A 20,292-nucleotide genomic window follows, 5' to 3' on the forward strand; every position below is an offset into this window, starting at 1 on the left:
TTCTAATTTACCATGATTTAGATTGTAAAATAGATTAAAAAAAAGGTTAACAGTGACGTACCGTTCTATAGAAGACGTCAATATCTTCAAAAGCGTCCGCATTTGTCTATTACATATTTACAAAAATATATCCACCCTTGCAAAGCTATATATATGTCGCAGTAAAGTAGTTAAATCAGAGAGTTAATTGAAACTCAGAACAGTTAATTAAATATCGGTATTCAATCAAGTCGCTAAAGTTCCGTCAGGCAAGTGACTGAACGAAACGCCCACAATATAGGTACGTGTGAAGTAAGGAACTGCTACTAATGTAAAAAAGTACTGAGTACGCGCTATTAATCAATTCATTTATAAGTTTCTTTTCTTACCTGATACTTCTTGGTTACAGCTGCCATATCGGCAGGATCGGGACTGAGGCTCCTCATAGTAGGTAATACTTCGTACGCCTGCATTTTCACTCTGTAAAATAGTGTGTGTATTACTAATAAACTTAATTAAAACATCTGTAACTTATCTATTAAAAAATTTGGATGTTTTTAAATTTTAAACACCGTACATTTTCGTTACTATCAGTTGAAAATTTGTATGTTATCTTTTATTTAATGTTATATATATCTGAAACGGAACATTTTTATTATTTACAGCTTATCTAAGCAACAAATATTTTAGGATTTAATGTAATTCGGGTTTGCGCCAAATTGTAATATTATTATTATTTTTCTTTTGTAGTTATGTACTAGTGTATCCGATGTTATGGTGTGTATGTGGTCTTAATGGTAAAGTATGAATAGTCTCTATCATTTTGTTCACATGACAATAACACATTACAGGAAAATAAGGATGTTAATGGTTGGCTCTGCTGCTAATAGCAGTCTCTTATAATAAATAAATTATCAGTTCTATTCTAACAAACTTTGAAAACATCATATATCATACTTCATTTAGGCAAAACTATAAGTTTTTGAACAAACAATATTATTGACATAATACGGTGTTTTCTGATATCCTACTAGCGATAATATTATGTTCAAGATAAAGACCATGTCGTTACTTATCAGTGGCGCCATCATGTAGCCAGAAGTTGCTATATATTTATTTCTATACCAACTTCGTCTTAAAGCGAAAAAGTCGTAAATAGACGTAACGTCAGCATGTGAGTTTGGGTGTTATACATCTACAGCATTTAATTAATGAACTGTTTAGATGTATATACGTTTTTAATTAAAGCTTTGGTTAAAAAAATAGTTTTTGTAAATATTTGTTGTGTTGTAAATGTTAATAGTTATCGCATTGGAGGTATATGTAGCGGTAGCTTATTTTGTTAAATCATACGTCATATTATATCTAATCTAAATAAAGTCTAAAGTCTAATCACAATGGCGTATTTCGTGTTTTGTTTTCCTCACTAGGTGTCGCCCTAGCAATGGATTTAATATGTCAACTGATTGCATTTAAAAACTTATAATTATAGTCATAACTAAATTATAGTCTGTGTCAATTACAACTATCAACACAGTGGCACCTTTAAGAGACGTTTGGCGCGCTTTATGACGATAAATGATAGATTTTTGTGATATTTTTATATTTATTCTTCTTGTCTCTATGTTGTCAAAAATTAAACTTAACACAGAAAAAATCAGCTTAAATTATAAAATGAAGTGCCTCTGCCGCGTGTGTATGAACGCGATAAACCCGAAGGCTGGGGTTTAGCTCTTTGTTAATCACAAGAGATAGTTATACTGAGAGAGTTTAGAATCTACAGTTCGTCGTGGTATTTTATTATATTATTCCTATCACACCAACGTTAAAAGGACCATCAGATACTTACAAAAATTTGTTAGAGAAACAATATACACGTAACAATCATATGTGAACTTAAGAAGGCGAAGAAGTAAACAGATCTATGCAACTTCCTCACAAACGAGTGGCCACCGCTAGGGGAATCTTTGATAAGCGTCCGCGAATTTACAATCGCCAGACAACCTGACCAAAGTGGTTGGTACTAAATGTATTATTTTTGAAGTGTGAAGTGAAAATACACATTTGAGTGGTAGTTCTTTAAAACTTAAGGCCACTCAACATTACACAAATTCCCTAAAGAACTTTCACACGAACCGGATAGTGGCCGACTGGAATAAGCTTCCGGAAAGTGTAATCAGTGCATCTCATAATACGCTCTCATCAGCTGGTTAAGCTGCTAGTGTTTTTAAATTCATAATAATAAACTTGACAATAACTTTTTTTTCCTTATGGCCCGCACGGTTTGACAATTTTTACACTGTGAAATAACTCCGCTATTCTAAACGATAGACAAAGTTATTGTTTGGTAAACATTCACTATGGTAGTCATTAACAAATGTCAATTCAATTATCATTAATGACGTGACATTAATTTGATGACACAATACAATTTCAATTTGAATAGCCGCGAACGCTCAGGCGGAAACGTTTTTGATATTTTTTCTAGAGTATAGACTATAGAGGCTTATACACAATACTTTTTGACGTCATACAGTTCTTTAATTCCAACACACAAATATAATATTTACAATTCATCTTAACTTACATAGTAATAATAAAAAAGAAAATAAAAAAAAAGTTTGGTCTCTGTGGCAGTGTACCTTTAACATCGCGATACTTATTCGTTGAGCGAGGAAACTACTCTACTACCATTACTATACAGGTTTATTATTGTATTGTTAGTATACATGTTCCTCTCATATTAACAAATATCGATACCGTAGAATATTATACATTAAATAATAAAAAAAACAATAAAACAGTGTGTGAGATAAACATTATTCAACAAAAAATGCTAAAAATACTTATGTAAAATTAGATCAGCAACCAATTGATTTTGTCAAGGCTCTATGATTGTCCTATGGAGCAAGACTAGCATGTTTCCAAGCATTCTTATCTTCATAGTCCTCTAATTTGTAATATGCTTGTTTACAAAGTGTACTTTAGTAAAACATTGAAATTTTCGTTCTCGTTGTCCTCAACACTGTTTCATTGACTACAAAGCTCAGATATGAGCTACCAACTCAAGAGAGAAGTTCGCTATCATGGTTACGCAAAAATATTGCCGTTAAACAGTCAAGTAACTTTCATATTATGTAAGAATTTGTAACAACACATTCTTGGTTTGACCTTTGGTAATAAGTGAATGTTATTACAAAATGCTTTGAAGTACAAATTCGCATTCGTCTTAGGTGACTGAATTGTCCGAATTTAAATGAAATAGACAGCAATCGGAAAAATATTTCTGGTCTAACTAGACTTAGAGCCTGTTAGTACAAGTACCAAATAGCTATGCAACACATAAGTTATATGAAAGATAAAAGTTTCGAATAAGAAACATCGCGTTTCATGACGAATAGCGCTATCGGACAGTCGTGAAACGCAAAAATACTGTTTATCCTACCTATAAGTAATAAATAGCTTATTTGGAACTTATCCGGACATTGTCAAACAGACCCTTAGTGTATATTTTGGAGTTTTGATTACGCAACTGACATCTTCAGGTTTAGATTAAGGAACCACGAATGACACCATTATGTAATAATTTGATGTTTTTGACATACGGGAGTGAATCGCAAGTCTAGACCTTTCTTAAATAAGTTTACGAAGATTTCTAAGGACATTTTGTTAATTAGTTTAGATCAAAATAAATCAAGGGTTTTAAGCAGTTCTAGTGCAAATTCCGGAAGTGCCACCTCTTTACAAGCATGACCTGAGCCAGCCATCGTTTCACTCAACCATATTTGAGGGAATTAAATGATCCGTCACACGCCACCGTCCCAGTCTCCGTCCGCGACATTCTAGGGATATATTCTGACACTATCAAAATGTCAGATTCGCTATTTGAATAGAAAAACGCAGTTCATAGTTCATCATCATACTGTACAAGAATGATTACTACTTTTTGCCATTCAACAAAGAACGGCAGAATTGAGTGATGACGCCATGGTTTTCACACAAGTTAGTTGATGTTTTTCCTGTTGCGACACGTGACACATTGCATATAACTCTGCCAATCTTTATTTGACATGCGTTAGGGATCTATTTATAGAAAAGATCGGATATATTTAAATCTCCTATATAAAGTTCGTATGTCACGGTGTTTGTAAGTAAACTTCTCCGAAATGGCTTGACCGATTTTCGTAAAATTTTGTGTGCATATCGATTAGGTTTGTGAATCGGACAACATCTATTTTTCATTCCCCGTAATGTTTAGGGTGTTCCACGCCTATATTTTAGACAATTAGACTTTTTTTTGTTTATACAGTCTCTATATAATATGCATAGCAAAATGCTCCATGTTGGTGTAAACTAAAAAAGTAGGCTAGGCATTAAGGAGAAACGAAGTTCTTGGGGCAGCTTTCTATTCTTAAAAGCCTTCAAATTTTTTTTTATCTAGGCCTTAAATTTCTGAATCTGTTTCATGATAATTTTTAAATCTAATGGGCAAGTATCCTGTGCCTGACACACGCCGTCGACTTTTTGGATCTAAGACATATCGGTTCCCTCATTATGTATTCCTTCGAACAAGTGTTAGTGATACATGCGCACGTAGATAGAAAGTCCATTGGTGCACGGCCGGAAATCGAACCTACGACCTCAGGAATGAGAGTCGCATGCTAAAGCCACTAGGCCACTACATATTTTTAAAGGGTTTCCAGATCTAAATCAATCCATACTCATAATACATTTTTGTGTTTTATAATGCCAGCGTTCTGTATTTCCTAAAAATCAAAATCAAAAATATCTTTATTTATATAGGTAAACAAGTACACATGTGCACGTCAAAAAAATTAAATTAATTGTAAATTTACATTTAATACCAGTTCGCGAGTCATGAGAATGCAATTCCACCATTAACTGAGCTCCTGAAAGAAGAGGCTGCCAGAGTTGACTGACTCAATTTCTTTCTCAGTTTCCAGACAATAGTCCCAAACCAACCACGATAAAATATTATAACAATATATTGTAGGACCTTGGTTATGCGTGAAACTTCCTACAAATTGATTCAACAAATTGAAATCAGATTGATAAAGCAAACCCATGACTGCGACAACCAAGGCTGGTAATGTTAACGTGAAATAAATCTGTCATCACCCTTGTATCTACAAAAAATATAAGCGATCGAAATATAAGAAAATAAATGGTGACTTCCACTATAATACATCAAAAAGGACAAATCTTATCTACCAAAAAGGCTTTTTGATTTGTTCAAGGCTTAAGTAAATAACATTTGATTAAATCTTTCAATCTTGTCGCATTTATATGACCAAATAAGTAACAATTAAGATTTCAATGCGTATGTATTTACACGTATATTATAATTATACACATTAAGAAAAATTTACAAAAACACATTTAACAGAATAAGATTATAGAATAACTATTTCTAACAAACCGTTTCGCTCAATCGTTTTCAAAATGCATAATGTTTGTTTTATAAAATTTAATGAGATAATCCAAAATATTTTTACTCGGCCAATCGTCACATTTTTTGGTTAGTTTTTTAGATTTACTCGGGTAATATTAGATGCATTTTACTTAGTATATTACCTTTTTGTTAATGATACGTCCTCAATTTTTAATTATATAGTCAGTTTCAAACTATTGTGAGGCAAGGTATCAATCTAACCTCCAAAATAAATTCCCAAACTACAATCTCCCAATCCTTACGACATCATTGAGTGCCTTTCTTCTTGGTAAGACATTGTAGACTAGTATGCACTCAGTAGGTACTTATTATTTTAGTATAAGATGTGTATCGACGGCCACCGAACCGTTCTCTGTGGAACATGTTGGAATAGTTAAAAGATTTGTAAATGACCCAGTTATTAAACGGTGATTATTAAACTACTATTAAAAAAAAATTAAAAATCAATAATGCGACAATAATGCGTTATACACCAATTGTAGGTTGAAAGGTTCAAAAATTTTAGTTTATATTTGGCAAATAAAGAAAAAAACAAAGTAGATACTCTGGACGTATGGTGTTGGATGCTGGCGGATGATTAGGACTTTCTGGACAGCAAACCAACGCAACGAAATCCTTGCGACGCAGATTGGAGGGTACCAGACCTCGAGGCCGATCTAGCAAGAGGAGTAGAGGAGTGATCAAGCAAAGGCCTTTACAGGTCCAGGCGCACAGTCTTGCCGAAGGCAGGGGAGAGTGAAGGAAGTTGTGCAGCGCCACTCACAGGACCCTTAGAAATAAAGAGCGGAATTCGGCAAACACTAAGAAACTCAATAGATAAGTTGTTCGGATGCATGAATGCAGTTGTGCCGTCACCACTATGTGGAACCAGATACCGACTGAAGTATCTAACCAATTCGACTTAGGGTATTTTAAGATACGAGCGTACAAATCCTTAAAAGGCAACACTAGCGAACCCTCTGGTAATGAATGTTCTTACTATCAGTAGGTGCGTCTGCTGTCTGTTTGCCATCTTTTCGTCTTCCAAATGTAGTTTTGGAGACATAATGTTCTTAGTATCGACAGCAGCTGCGTCTGCTGTCTGTTTGCCGTCTTTTCGCCTTTGTTTTCATGTCTTCAAATGTAATTTTGGAGGCATGACAGGCAAAGTTCCGCACAGTGGTTCACACTAAAACACATTACTTCTGGACTTAAATATCTCTAAATTCATAACTCTATCAATTAAGTATATAATATACGTTTTTATATTGTCTGCCAAGTATATATACAGATATACTACAGCGTTTTTAAACCATCGAGTTTACTAAGAACATGTTTCTCAGGGAGTTATATAATAATCTAAATAAAATATTCTTATCATTTGACATGACCTCAGAATTCGCCTCCTTATCTCTTTAACGAAGTTCTTATCTTGAAGTGCGTCTTTTGGCAAAACGTTTAAACTGTCGTTTTTATTATTCCCAATGTCCGCGGGGTCCTTGATTGTGATTGGTCAATGGTGGCATTACGTAACATGTAAACAATTGCTGGAACCTATACCATTTTTTTTATTAAATAGGGGGCAAACCAAGGAGGCTCATCTCATGTTAAGTGATGCCGCCGCCCATGGAAACTCTCGATGCTAGAGGGCACGCGAGTGCGTTGCCGGCCTTTTAAGGATTAATTTTAATTTTACAATAAAATGGAGCACACTAAAATAGCCTGTATTGATAAAAGAATAAGGATAACATTAAGTATATGTTATTATAGTTATTATCTAATATTTTCCGATCGTTTATTTCATCTTCCCAGGTTTCTAGAGGGCGAACTCTCTTTTTGCTTCCCACCGGGCCATTACAAGTAAGGGTCTATCACAACTAACGCGGGCAATGTGACCGGCCCATTTGCAGAAGTTATAGAGAGAATAGGAAAAGGAACGCTGGTGTGTAGCATTCAAATATTTTTATTTGGTACAGTTCTTCCAATTTCTCCCTCCAAAAAAGTTCAAAGAATCAATATATAATAATACTGAAATTGGTCATACCATATTTGAGTTTAGCATCATTATTTGTGAATCATTTTTATTTATAGAGATAAATATAAAGTGTAGGTATGATTTTTAAAATTCCTTTAAACATTGCGAAAAACCCCATTTGGCGATAAGACTATCTGTGCAGCGATTAAAAGAGAGATTTATTCGCTTGCCGATAATCAAATTCTTGATAAGAACGACGTCAGTAAATTTGTGATAGGGATAGACCCAATAATATCATACACATAGATATCTTTTTTAATGTGCGTTTGAAATAAGCAGAAATGAAACATTCTTTAGGCGCATTAGGGTAATAAATTTTCACATTTGTCACGAAGATGTGCAACGTTTATGTTGAAAAAAAGACAGAGAGCGATTGAGAGAGAGAGTGAGAAAGGGAGATCGAGAAATACACGAATATACAATACAATTGGTTGATTTATTGATTTAGTAGTTACATATTAGAACTTTACATGGAAATTCTGTCGTATAACATATTGTGCAGTAAACGCCGATTTTTTAAATTTATTTCTATTATCATAAGCACTTATACATTGTGTGAACAGTGTGAATATACAAATACATGGAGTGATCATATAGTGGTATATGATCATCGATTGATACTTTTACCTTACTAATATTTAATTTACAAAGAAGTTTCACTTCTGACGTGTGTATTTTGTACGCACGCACTTTTATTAATATATTTTAATTTTGTTCCCACCAGTGTTGTACACTGACATATCCTTAGAAAACCGGAATATCATGAAATGTGTCAACATGTGTGTTGCCTAGAAAAATGATTGAACATAGACGCCACTAAATGTATATATTTGCATTGCTACAAGTATCTTAATATATAAGGTGGTACATACTTCCATAAAAAAATGTTATGCAAGAGTTTTATACATACTTATCTTACCCCAGTTTCTAAGACACATTAAAAACCCCAATAAATCTTATCATTTCAATGATATCCAAACAATCGCCAAATTTATCGACGTTCGTTTGTTTTGCGATTAACAACACACCGTGAATTGTATATAACTTTGAATATATTCAAGAATATTATTTTTTCATATTTCGCTATTACAATAACTTTATTGTCCAATCGATTAACTAATTATTCACAAAACAAGAAAGAAAAATATTTGAACCTTATTTCCTAAAAACCCGATGCGTTTTAACCTAATAAAATTTAGGCGAAACTATTCTAATACAGAGAATACGAGACACCACGATTAGCCAGCAGATCAAGCGACGCAAGTGGAAATAGGCCATAGACTCTGAAGAGATTCGAATTATATCCCCAAGCTTGATTGGAACCCGCAAGGAGAAGGGAAGCTTGGGCGTCTCCAGCAAACCTGTTGCAGATGAGGCAAAGAGAGCCGGAAAGAAAGACTTGGATCGAGATGAAATATGAGGCTCAAGACGGAACGCGATGGAGACGCTTGATTCGATCCCTGGCTATGTACTAATGGATTTTCTGTCTGCGGGTGCATTTAGCATTCGCTCGATGAAAGAATCCGGCTTGCCAAAGACCATATAGTCTATGGCGTGTGTCAAGCGAAGGATCCTGATGGTAAGATTGACAAATGTCATGAAACAGATGCAGAAATGTGAAGCCCAGACCTAAAAAGGTTGTAACGCCACAGTTTTTTTGTTAGTTTTTCTTAGACATTGCGTTCCTGTAAGATTACATGCACAATACGATAGTAAATTACTACTATACGATACGTATACTCACAAGAGTAAAAAAAATCAGTGGCGCTACAACCTCTTTAGGTCTTGGCCTCAGATTTCTGAATCTGTTTCATGACATTTGTCAATCTAACCATCAGGCTCCTTCGTTTGACACACGCCATAGACTACATGGTCTTTGGCAAGCCGGATTCCTTCACGATGTACACGCGTTAGAAGTTATACTTCTTTGGCGTACGGAAAAAATAACTAAAATTCAGTAGTGTAGTAACGATAAATATCAAAATTAATCAGTCAGTTAATATCACCGTCGTATATGAAATTGATTTAAAAACACCAAAATAATATTTATTTATTCACACTGTTTAATTATACTGTTACGAAGCACGTGTTCTAAATATAAAAATATTAGAATATACAATTTGAACATAGTTATCCATTTCCTTGCCACCTAGACCGAACTTTACGCGCGCGCGTATCGTAAAAATTCACTCTCATCATTTGTCTCCATCGTGCCAAAAGAAGTATAACTTCAATAATTATCGTGATGAGTCTATCCTATAGCTTTGAGATAAACCTAACATAAAGATAGCTTCCAGAAAGGGTTCTTTATGGAAGCTACCATCCTACCCGATGTTTTCTAATAGGTGTCTTGATGCATACATCCCGTACTTATTTGTTTATCCCGTCTTATATTATATATTATATATATCTAGTGTAGCTTACATACACTACAGAAACTATACAGACTGCTGACATTTAATACAAATGAATTGAACATCATTTCACAGTCCACTGGCTGGCAAACTGTGCCTGGCTTCAGGTTGTGCTTAGACATCTTAATGATATTTATTTAGACATGCCACAAGTAGGGTTGCCACCCGTACTTTATAATAAAGTATTGTATTTTATTTTAGGTAATTGTATTTTATACATTTGTTTGGTCATAAATGCTTTTTTGTCTCGAATGTAGTAATTGACGTCGAATCGATGTTATATAATTTAAGATGATGTGCAGTTGATATTCGAGATACCTTTTTCATACGAAATGCAATCATCTATATTTTTAAGTGAAACATCTTTAGGTGCGTGAGGGTAAAATTTTTAGGGGGCGTCACGAAGATGTGCAGCTTTTTTGTCGAAGAAAAGGGAGAGAGCGATTGAGAGTGAGTGAGGGAGGAGAACGAGAAAAAATACACGCTATTAACCACCAATCAATAGGTTGATGTACTGAATGTTGAGTAGTTGCATATTAGATGGAAATTCTGTCACATAACGTCTCGTGCACTAAACGATTTTTTTATCTATTTATATTATCATTACCACGTATACAGTCTGAATATAGATACATATACATGATCATCTACTAAGGATTTTACCTTAGTAACAATTAATTTACAAAGAAGTTTCACTTCTGCATGTTTTGTACGCGTGTACTTTTTTTTAAATAAGGAAAATCAATTAAAACTATGTACTTTAATTTAAAAATAAACCAACCCTAACCACAAGCCAAGCCATGAACGCAGCAGCAAATACACTGAACAAATAGCGTTAAATTTGAATAGCTCTAAAAATACTTCAAACTTCGTTTATTTTGTTAATCATAATAGAACTACAGATAGAAACAAAGTTATGACATCATCAGTTCTACATTACTTAACTCCCGAACCCAATTAATAATCCACAATGTCAGAATGAAAACAATGATCTATCGTATCCCAATAACCAAACCCAACGAAGACAATCCATTTTTGGCGACGGATAGAATGCAATCTCTACGCTCTTTACACTCATATTTGATAATCAATATAAATCAAATAAATTAAATAAACCATACAAATAATAAAATATATATGTCTATGTTTAAAACATATCAAATACCCTTTTAAATATTTTAAAAACTGGTGTAAGTTAAAATCGTAAGATAGGATATTGGCACAATTAAACTGTCATTTTCATACAAAAGTCTATCCACATACACCGATCCGACCTACCATGGTGAGCTTGTATCGACAAATGGATATTACAATCCGTCGATTGGTTATTGGCACACTTTTATCGATATTTGGTTAAAATGTCTATCTCAGATGGTCAAAAAACTGAGTTAGGTTATTGAGTTTGGGCGAAAATCTGAAGGCCGTAAATTGGTCATAAATAAAATGGCTGGCAAAATCTTATAACATCAGCGATGACAGTCGCACACGGAACACTTTCAAATTAAATAAAAACGTGACAGAAACTACGGCTTTTGAAAATATTCTAGAAATATCGATGAAGTCGGAAGCTTGGTACGATAACGCACAATTGAATACGTAAGCATTGATTTTCCTCAACCCATAAGTTGTTTACATTGCACTGCGGTTTATGTTATTCCAAAAACATTTAGGTCTGAGGTATACAACAAAACGGGCAAATGGGCAGGGGGCTCGTGGTTAAGTGATACCCCTGCCCATGGACACTCAATTCCACAGCATCATAAACCGCACCAGCTCTGTAATATTGATTTAGGACCAATAGTCTATAATTCCTTAAAAAAAGATGTAATACGTTCTTCACATACGAGTTGAATAAAAATGTATAATGTATATTAATAGAACAAGGCCATACACTGGTTAAACAATCAAAGCATGTTTTATCACGATGTCTTCCATCGCCGAAATTTCCACCACTACATACACTGAGCTACTAATTTTATACGAATACTTAGATCTTATTAAAAACTTAAATTTTCTGATGCGTTCAAGTCGCTAAGTGTGACAATCCCATACTTTTTGACATATGGAAGTAAGTTTCGTTAAGTCGACCCTAAATTTTGTTTAATTGCGCCGTGTTCAATACTAATCTAACAGAGATAAAAATACAACAGTTTGAGTGACTGAAAAATAAAACAGGTTATATAACTGAATATAACAAATGCTTCTTGTTTGGTTTAAGACAGCAGTTCAAAATTAATTTGTTAAATATTTATCTACATCACTTAGCATAACTAAAACGATCTGAGATAGACATCTTAATCCAAATATTGATAACAGTGTGTCAATAACTAATGACAGATTGTAATAGCCATCAATCCAACAAGCTATCCATGGTAGGTCAGATCAGTGTATGTAGACCTTTGTATGAAAATGATAGTTTAACTGTGCCAATATCCCATTTTAAGATTTTAACTTACACCAGTTTTTAAAATAATTAAAAAGCTATTTGATATGTTTTAAACATAGACATGTATACTTAATATAATTTGTACGGTTTTATTTACTTTATTTGGTTTATATTGATTATCAAATATGAGTATATAGAAAAAAGAATCTGTCGCCAAAAATGGATTGGCTTCGTAAGGTTTTGTTATTAAGATGCAGATAGGAGATCGATCGACTGTCACGGTCAAATTAATTATGGATTAATTATTGGGTTCGGGCGATACTCGACACTTAAAGCTGACATCATGTTAAAATCTATTAACGCTGTAGAACTCGACACACACGCCTTCTTCCGCAGTCGGGTAAAAAGCAAAACATCTAATTTATTCATTTTCCTACACCACGTTATATAAGGATATATGTTAATTAATCTCGAAGTGTACACATTGCTATGTTAGGGATGTTAAAAACAAATTAATACATTTAAAGCAAAGGTTTCTTTATCAATCACTATTAAATCACAAAAAATCCGCCTCACGTACTAATTCCAAATCATATTTTAAAATAGAAACGACGCCATGCGCCGGAATGTTATTTGTTTGTGTTAGATAGTTGACAGCCCTATTGGCGCGCTCAACAGATTGCTATAACACGAATTATAGATATCCTGAAAATGGCACCATAGATTACATCATCAATAGAATAGAACATTTTACTTACATTGGTATTGCGTAATCCAAAATCACAGTCACAGATCACAAAACAAAACAAAAATTTATCCACGTGCGTTTAATTATAATTCGACTATACGACAGTCACGGAGAACGGTCAAATACGAACTGACAGTGTCGTGAAATTGCTCTGTATTATCAACAACTGATAATGTTGCTTCCTAATCATGTATATCGTATTAAACATACATGCATCAATATCGATGCATGTATGGTTAGTAAGTGTTTGTACACTTTGGAATATTCGTTTTATTAATCTCAAGGTCTTATGACACGTGCAACGCGATTTGCAAATCGGTGTACGATATTTTTTACAGGCGCGGAAATATGTATTTCATAAGTGACGATTGATGTTATCGATGCGTTTGATTTTTAACTTTGTAGTATTGTATTAAAAGAACTCATACAGTTATTTAATATATTTAATAAAAATATTAAGAAAAACTAGTTTCTGTTAACGATAGATTTCTCAATAATATTTACATATTATTTAAACTCTTAACCGATTATCTAATATAATATATCCATTCGGTGTAAAGACCCTTGGTCCGTGGGGTCCTAGCACTATAAGGCTTTTTAGGGAAATTACAAAAAGGTTAGTCGACATCACAGGAGAACGAAGAGCTGGCAGCTACCTCGCACAAAGAATTAGTCTAGCTATTCAAAGGGGGAACGCTGCTAGTATCTTCGGAACCTTGCCTAAAGGGGACTCCTTTTAATTATATATTTTCATTATTAAATTTTAAGGTTAGCTATTAGGTATATTAGAATTAACTACAATTATATTTATATCTTTTTAAAAACAAAAAAAAATATATAGCTTTAACTTTGTGATTGGAGATTCTATAGCATTTACAGATTTAATTATTGGCGTGCAATTCGAAATTTAAATACTTAAATTTTTTCTAAGGGGTAAAATTCCGAAATTTCTATAAAACTATGTTTATGATAAAAGAGTTTTTGGTGCCATGGATAAACAAAAAAATCGTAAAATTTTCTGATCCGAGTTCCTAATTAAACACGAAACATTAACTTTGTCTACAGACATTGCTAGCATAAACAAGCTTCTATTTTATTTTAAAACTAGCGACCTGCCCCGGCTTCGCACGGGTGCAATGCTGATACTAAATACACTACAGAAAATCTGTGAACGTTGTATATAAAAATGTGGGTTATTCATAAGAGATAGACATATACCATCACGGACTTTTGTGTAGACCTTTTTCATGTGTACAATACTAAGTACATTATTTTGATAAAACTCGTAGGGTTCAGCCTGCGTTTGCAATGTAAGCGGAAACAAGGTAATTATTTACGACATCACATTAGAAACCTCAAAAATAACAGTACTTCTCCACTATTAAATTGATGTTATTATATATAATAAGCTGTAAAAAGTCAAGTGACGTGTAGCAGTGGGGTATACTGGACTAAACTGGTTTTCAGGCTATATAAGCACGGCGCGCTGTATGGTCGGGCGCACTTCTTCGACGCTCGCACTAGATATAGGACGTTACTATTGTTGTTGAATTTGTGGTTAATTTCGTGTAATTTAATTTGGTTATTTTTAGTAATTTTATTTGTTAATTTCTTACTTCAGTAGTGGGATTCGTTCTCATTTCTGATTAGTTTAAATTAACGCCCACGTGGTTTTATTTTAGTCAGTTTGAAACGCGAGTGTTATACGTTTAATAAAAATAATGGAGGGTAGGCGGTGAACACGTAAAAAAAAGACGGTGTACCCGTCTCTGGGCTTGAAGAAACGTTACAGTCGATATTAAACCGTTAACCGACGCAAGCGACTGAGCTATGTCCACCGGTGGTGTCACCACAACTGTGCTCAGCAAAACCACCGCGAGGGGATCGGCCCTTTACACCGACATGCGCAACACCATCGGGTCTGCTGCTTTCTTCCGTAAGCGACACTCGTTACCACCTTGTACTGACGGTTCGCACAATGGTACTGAGAACGCTCCGGTGCCAAGTTCAAGCAGCGCATGAGAGTCAAGCACTGATCTGGTACTTAATCAGGTGACCGACAAACTAGTAAGTGCGTTGAGCACAATTCTGGTAAGATCTAACTCCATTTATATTTCTAATTTTGATCCGTCTTTCAAATATTTCTATATATGGTGTGAGGAGGAAGACTCTGCGCGGTTGTCTAATTATTGGGATGACCGTGAGTGCTTATCTCTGATTGGATATTGTTTGAAAGGGGATGCTAAAGTGTGGCTAAATGAGTGGCTTAGTAATGATCATAGTTGAGAGACAACAGACTCTGATAGTTATCTCATGTATTGCGTGTTGTACGAGGAATGAGTGAAAAGTTAATTGTCGCAGTAGTTATTCGAGGTATTAAGGACCCACAAGTTCGCGCCGCCGCGACTTGTGCTAATTTATCATCGGAAGGCTTAGTTAAATTCCTCTCATTATATACCAAGCCCCTAGAACCGCGCTCTATAATACAAAATCACGTTAAAAGGCCAAATTTGCGAGATAATTTCTGAAAACGAGATAATTTTCAGTCTAATATTAACTGTTCATGTTTCATGTAGGGAAATTGGTCATATACAAATTTTGTGTCCTAAAAAAACTAAGTATGAAACCGCACCAGAGACTCAATCTACAAACAATTCAAGCTTAGATAAAAGGCAGTTTTCTAATATCAAAATTATTTTGTAAGAAGGTAGGACATAAAACGGAGGACTGTTTTGTTCGACAGCGTTCCGAGTCGAGCGGTAGGCTAAATGTTAACTTTACATGTTAACAACCAGATAAAATTAAATAAAAAAAATCGACACCACTCCCGAGATTCGTAACACCTGAGGGTCACTATGAGTACATAAAGATGCCATAAGAATTAGGCAATGCACAGGTTGTATATCAACGAATTATATCAAATACGTTAAGATTTTACATAGATTCAGGCAGAGCCCTTGTGTGTTGTAATTGTGTATATGACGTATTATTACCTAGTAAAACAATAGAAGAGGGTTTAGGTACATTACATGATGTGTCAGAGATGGGGGTAAGGGTAAGGGTTCAGGCAGGCTTTTTCATTAATTAAAAAAAAAATGTAACTTTCAGACTACGGAGATCGAGTATCTATGCCGAGTCATTAGCAATGGTCAAGATATGAAGACATCGTGCATTGCGAGGTTGACTCGCAAGGGTGTGCATTTCAATGGCGGCGATTTTGCATTTGTGCCAAGCTGTTGGTAAGCTAGACTCCTGTATGCGCGGACCATATGTGGTTTTAGCGACGTTGTCGCAGGACAGATATGAACTAAAATTAGTCGCTGGTTCTTATGGTAAAGCTGCCGCGGAATACATGTTGCCCTGGCGCGGGGAATGGTGACCCCAACCCCTGATGTGTGTGCCGCATTCTTTGAGAGTAAGTAATTTTTACTTGCCTTTTCAAAACTTATGTATGTTGATAAATGTTTGTGAGAACTGTAATTTTATTAGGACTGCTTATCATATAGGTAGTACCTATTTTGGTAAAGACCTACGGGAGTCTTGTGTGATAGTAATGGAGTCGCTCTTACTATCAATAGCAATGGATTCGCTCTTGCTTAGTGTGATGTACAGTAATGGAGTCGCTCTTGCTTAGTGTGATGTACAGTAATGGAGTCGCTCTTACTGTTAAAGCAATGGAGTCGCTCTTGCTTAGTGTGATGTACAGTAATGGAGTCGCTCTTGCTTAGTGTGATGTACAGTAATGGAGTCGCTCTTACTGTTAAAGCAATGGAGTCGCTCTTGCTTAGTGTGATGTACAGTAATGGAGTCGCTCTTGCTTAGTGTGATGTACAGTAATGGAGTCGCTCTTACTGTTAAAGCAATGGAGTCGCTCTTGCTTAGTGTGATGTACAGTAATGGAGTCGCTCTTGCTTAGTGTGATGTACAGTAATGGAGTCGCTCTTACTGTTAAAGCAATGGAGTCGCTCTTGCTTAGTGTGATGTACAGTAATGGAGTCGCTCTTACTGTTAAAGCAATGGAGTCGCTCTTGCTTAGTGTGATGTACAGTAATGGAGTCGCTCTTGCTTAGTGTGATGTACAGTAATGGAGTCGCTCTTACTGTTAAAGCAATGGAGTCGCTCTTGCTTAGTGTGATGTACAGTAATGGAGTCGCTCTTGCTTAGTGTGATGTACAGTAATGGAGTCGCTCTTGCTTAGTGTGATGTACAGTAATGGAGTCGCTCTTGCTTAGTGTGATGTACAGTAATGGAGTCGCTCTTACTGTTAAAGCAATGGAGTCGCTCTTGCTTAGTGTGATGTACAGTAATGGAGTCGCTCTTGCTTAGTGTGATGTACAGTAATGGAGTCGCTCTTACTGTTAAAGCAATGGAGTCGCTCTTGCTTAGTGTGATGTACAGTAATGGAGTCGCTCTTGCTTAGTGTGATGTACAGTAATGGAGTCGCTCTTACTGTTAAAGCAATGGAGTCGCTCTTGCTTAGTGTGATGTACAGTAATGGAGTCGCTCTTGCTTAGTGTGATGTACAGTAATGGAGTCGCTCTTACTGTTAAAGCAATGGAGTCGCTCTTGCTTAGTGTGATGTACAGTAATGGAGTCACTCTTACTGTTGATAGCAATGGAGACGCTCTTGCTATGTAAAAAAAAAAAAAAAATGAACTAATGTTGTGTCGAGAGTAATGGATGCGCTCTTACTTTCGATGAAGTTATGTTAATTTAACGTTATAATAACACAAATCATGTAATTTTTAGGTGGCGCTGATGATGACGATAGTCCTTCACCACAACCACCGCACGTGATACAAGAGTCATCAGCAGGTCAAGTTTCAACATGCCAACCTGCCTATCATCACACGGGCGAGGACGCACCGTCGTCAGGAGAGGCCGAATAAGCTGTAAAAAGTCAAGTGACGTGTAGCAGTGGGGTATACTGGACTAAACTGGTTTTCAGGCTATATAAGCACGGCGCGCTGTATGGTCGGGCGCACTTCTTCGACGCTCGCACTAGATATAGGACGTTACTATTGTTGTTGAATTTGTGGTTAATTTCGTGTAATTTAATTTGGTTATTTTTAGTAATTTTATTTGTTAATTTCTTACTATATATAAACCTTCCTCTTGAATCCACTCTATCTATTAAAAAAAAACCGCATCAAAATCCGTTGCGTAGTTTCAAAGATTTAAGCATACAAAGGGACATAGGGACAGAGAAAGCGACTTTGTTTTATACTATGTAGTGATTAGTGAAACCTATTGTGGATACATCTAATGTGTTTATTTTATGTTTTATTTTTATTGAATAAATAGTTAATTAGATAAATAGACAAATTGTCTACTTAACTAATTGTCTAACTAACTAATTGCCTAACTAACTAATTGTCTAACTAACTAATTGTCAAACTAACTAATTGTCTGACTAACTAATTCAACGTCAAACCCATAACATAAAACCATGGTTCATTTAATTTGACAATGTTGCTATCTATAAATTAACGACTATTCAATGTTCGATAAAAATAATGAGTATATTATTATAATTACAAGTAGTTTATCATAACTTTAAACATTTAAAACTTATTGATAATGTAAGTAATCTTTGACACTCATTCCAATGACTGCCTTTTGACTCTGTGGTCGATTCGGGTTCGGTCGTGGCACGAGAACATGAAATGTCATGAAACTTGTTTATTACAAATTCGGGTCGCTATAAATACAGGAACTGATTGGTGCCAGTTGACATTACTCCTGGGCTACTTCTATATAGACTTGACTCCAACTTCGGTTACGCCCAGCGAGTACAAACCACGTTTCCCCGCGCGCTGCACCTTATTAGAATATGCTGGCGTCATTATCTCTAACAATTCATCGGCAGGTTTTGTTTTTTTTTTAATTCAGATCGTGCCTCAAGTTATCGTTTATTGCAGTCCCTGTCTTAATCCTCTCCCCTCTCTATCCTTCCTGTCGCTAGACAATATTCCTATCGCTTCTTGTCTCTACTCTTTCCGTCATAATATGTTATATTTATTTGTGAGCCAGGCCGGCAGTTTCTTTTTGGTTTCGTATGTTCACGCTTCTGATGCGTGTTCGACACATCCGCGGTGTAGATAATGAGAACTTTGATGACAATCAAAGATATATATGTATATGTATACAGCATATCACGCGAATGCCGTATGATATATGATATGTATCAAATACTATAATATATTGGTTTATTTAATCGAATTTTGTATGGTGAAAAAATGTTTATAACAAATATAGCAAATTAATTAGAAGTCGCCTGCCCAGCACTAGTCCCAGGCCCTTTTATCAACTAGATAATCACTAACTTTATAGTATTCCTTTCTTCTCGATTCGATTATATATTAAAAAAGGAAACAATGTTTATATAACGGACGAACTTATATTTAAAAAGAACTACAGCGGCGTTCTGTTACATTAATAATAACAAAATGTTACTAAAATAATGATTACAATTTTGAATTGTTTTATCTATCGATTGTAGGAGAGTGTTAATGACTCATAGTGTCAAGGGTGTCTTTAAAACGACTCGCATGTAATATATACGTATAATATAATTATTTTATTATTTATTTCATTTTTTTTACAATATTTAATTCTGTTCCGGTTTCGGTGGCCAGTCCTCCAATGACCAACCGTAGTGCAGAGGATATCGGCTGTTGGTAAAATATTATGATTTAGTGAAATTTTAAACCATTAAAATACAGGTGAAAAAGACACATAGTGACATCATATAATAGTCTATTCTAGTTTGTTTTCTAAATTTAATGTTTAAGTGATTTCCTCTTTATCAATGTAATGTTCCCTTATAAATTTTGTGCACACATGTCATTGATGCACATGCATATATCTTGTTCATGTCATGTGTTCTAGTCTGTAAATGTTTGTATGTTTTGTTAAATAAATAATAATTTAGTTAATAAATAAAAAAATATATAAAGGCGGTAGTGTGGTCTTCACAGGCTATGGATATTTCAAGGGAATCGTTTATAGGGTCGCCGGGATTCCCCGTATGTCGTGGTCTTAGTTGACAAAGCGCAACACACTTCATAGGTTCGAACGTAGCTAACCCATAATCTAAAAGTGGCAGACCTTTGAATGGGTCCGTTTTCCCGTCATAGTGAAAGCTATGGTGGAGGTTGACAACGACGGCTCATGAAACACCATCAAAGGGTTAAGTAAGGCCATCGTTACACTAGAAAAAGGATAGGGTCCGGGAATGTTACCCAGATGCCAAACCGCAACGAAAGAAAGGCCTGG

General features: G+C 35.1%; 1 protein-coding gene across 1 annotated transcript in view; it reads right to left on the bottom strand.

The window, feature by feature from the left end:
• Nucleotides 1–13,180, bottom strand: part of LOC110997300 (segmentation protein cap'n'collar) — a 90,658-nt gene extending 77,478 nt beyond the window's left edge. The window contains exons 1-2 of the mRNA XM_022265395.2: nt 13,025–13,180; nt 369–459 (exon numbers count right to left, since the gene is read on the bottom strand). Of these exons, the coding sequence (XP_022121087.1) occupies nt 369–452 (84 nt within the window). The 5' untranslated portion in view covers nt 453–459; nt 13,025–13,180. The remainder of the gene's footprint in view (nt 1–368; nt 460–13,024) is intronic.
• Nucleotides 13,181–20,292: the final 7,112 nt, after the last annotated feature.

This window comes from Pieris rapae, chromosome 22 (genome assembly GCF_905147795.1).
Source record: "Pieris rapae chromosome 22, ilPieRapa1.1, whole genome shotgun sequence".
NCBI classification, from domain to species: Eukaryota; Metazoa; Arthropoda; class Insecta; order Lepidoptera; family Pieridae; genus Pieris; species Pieris rapae.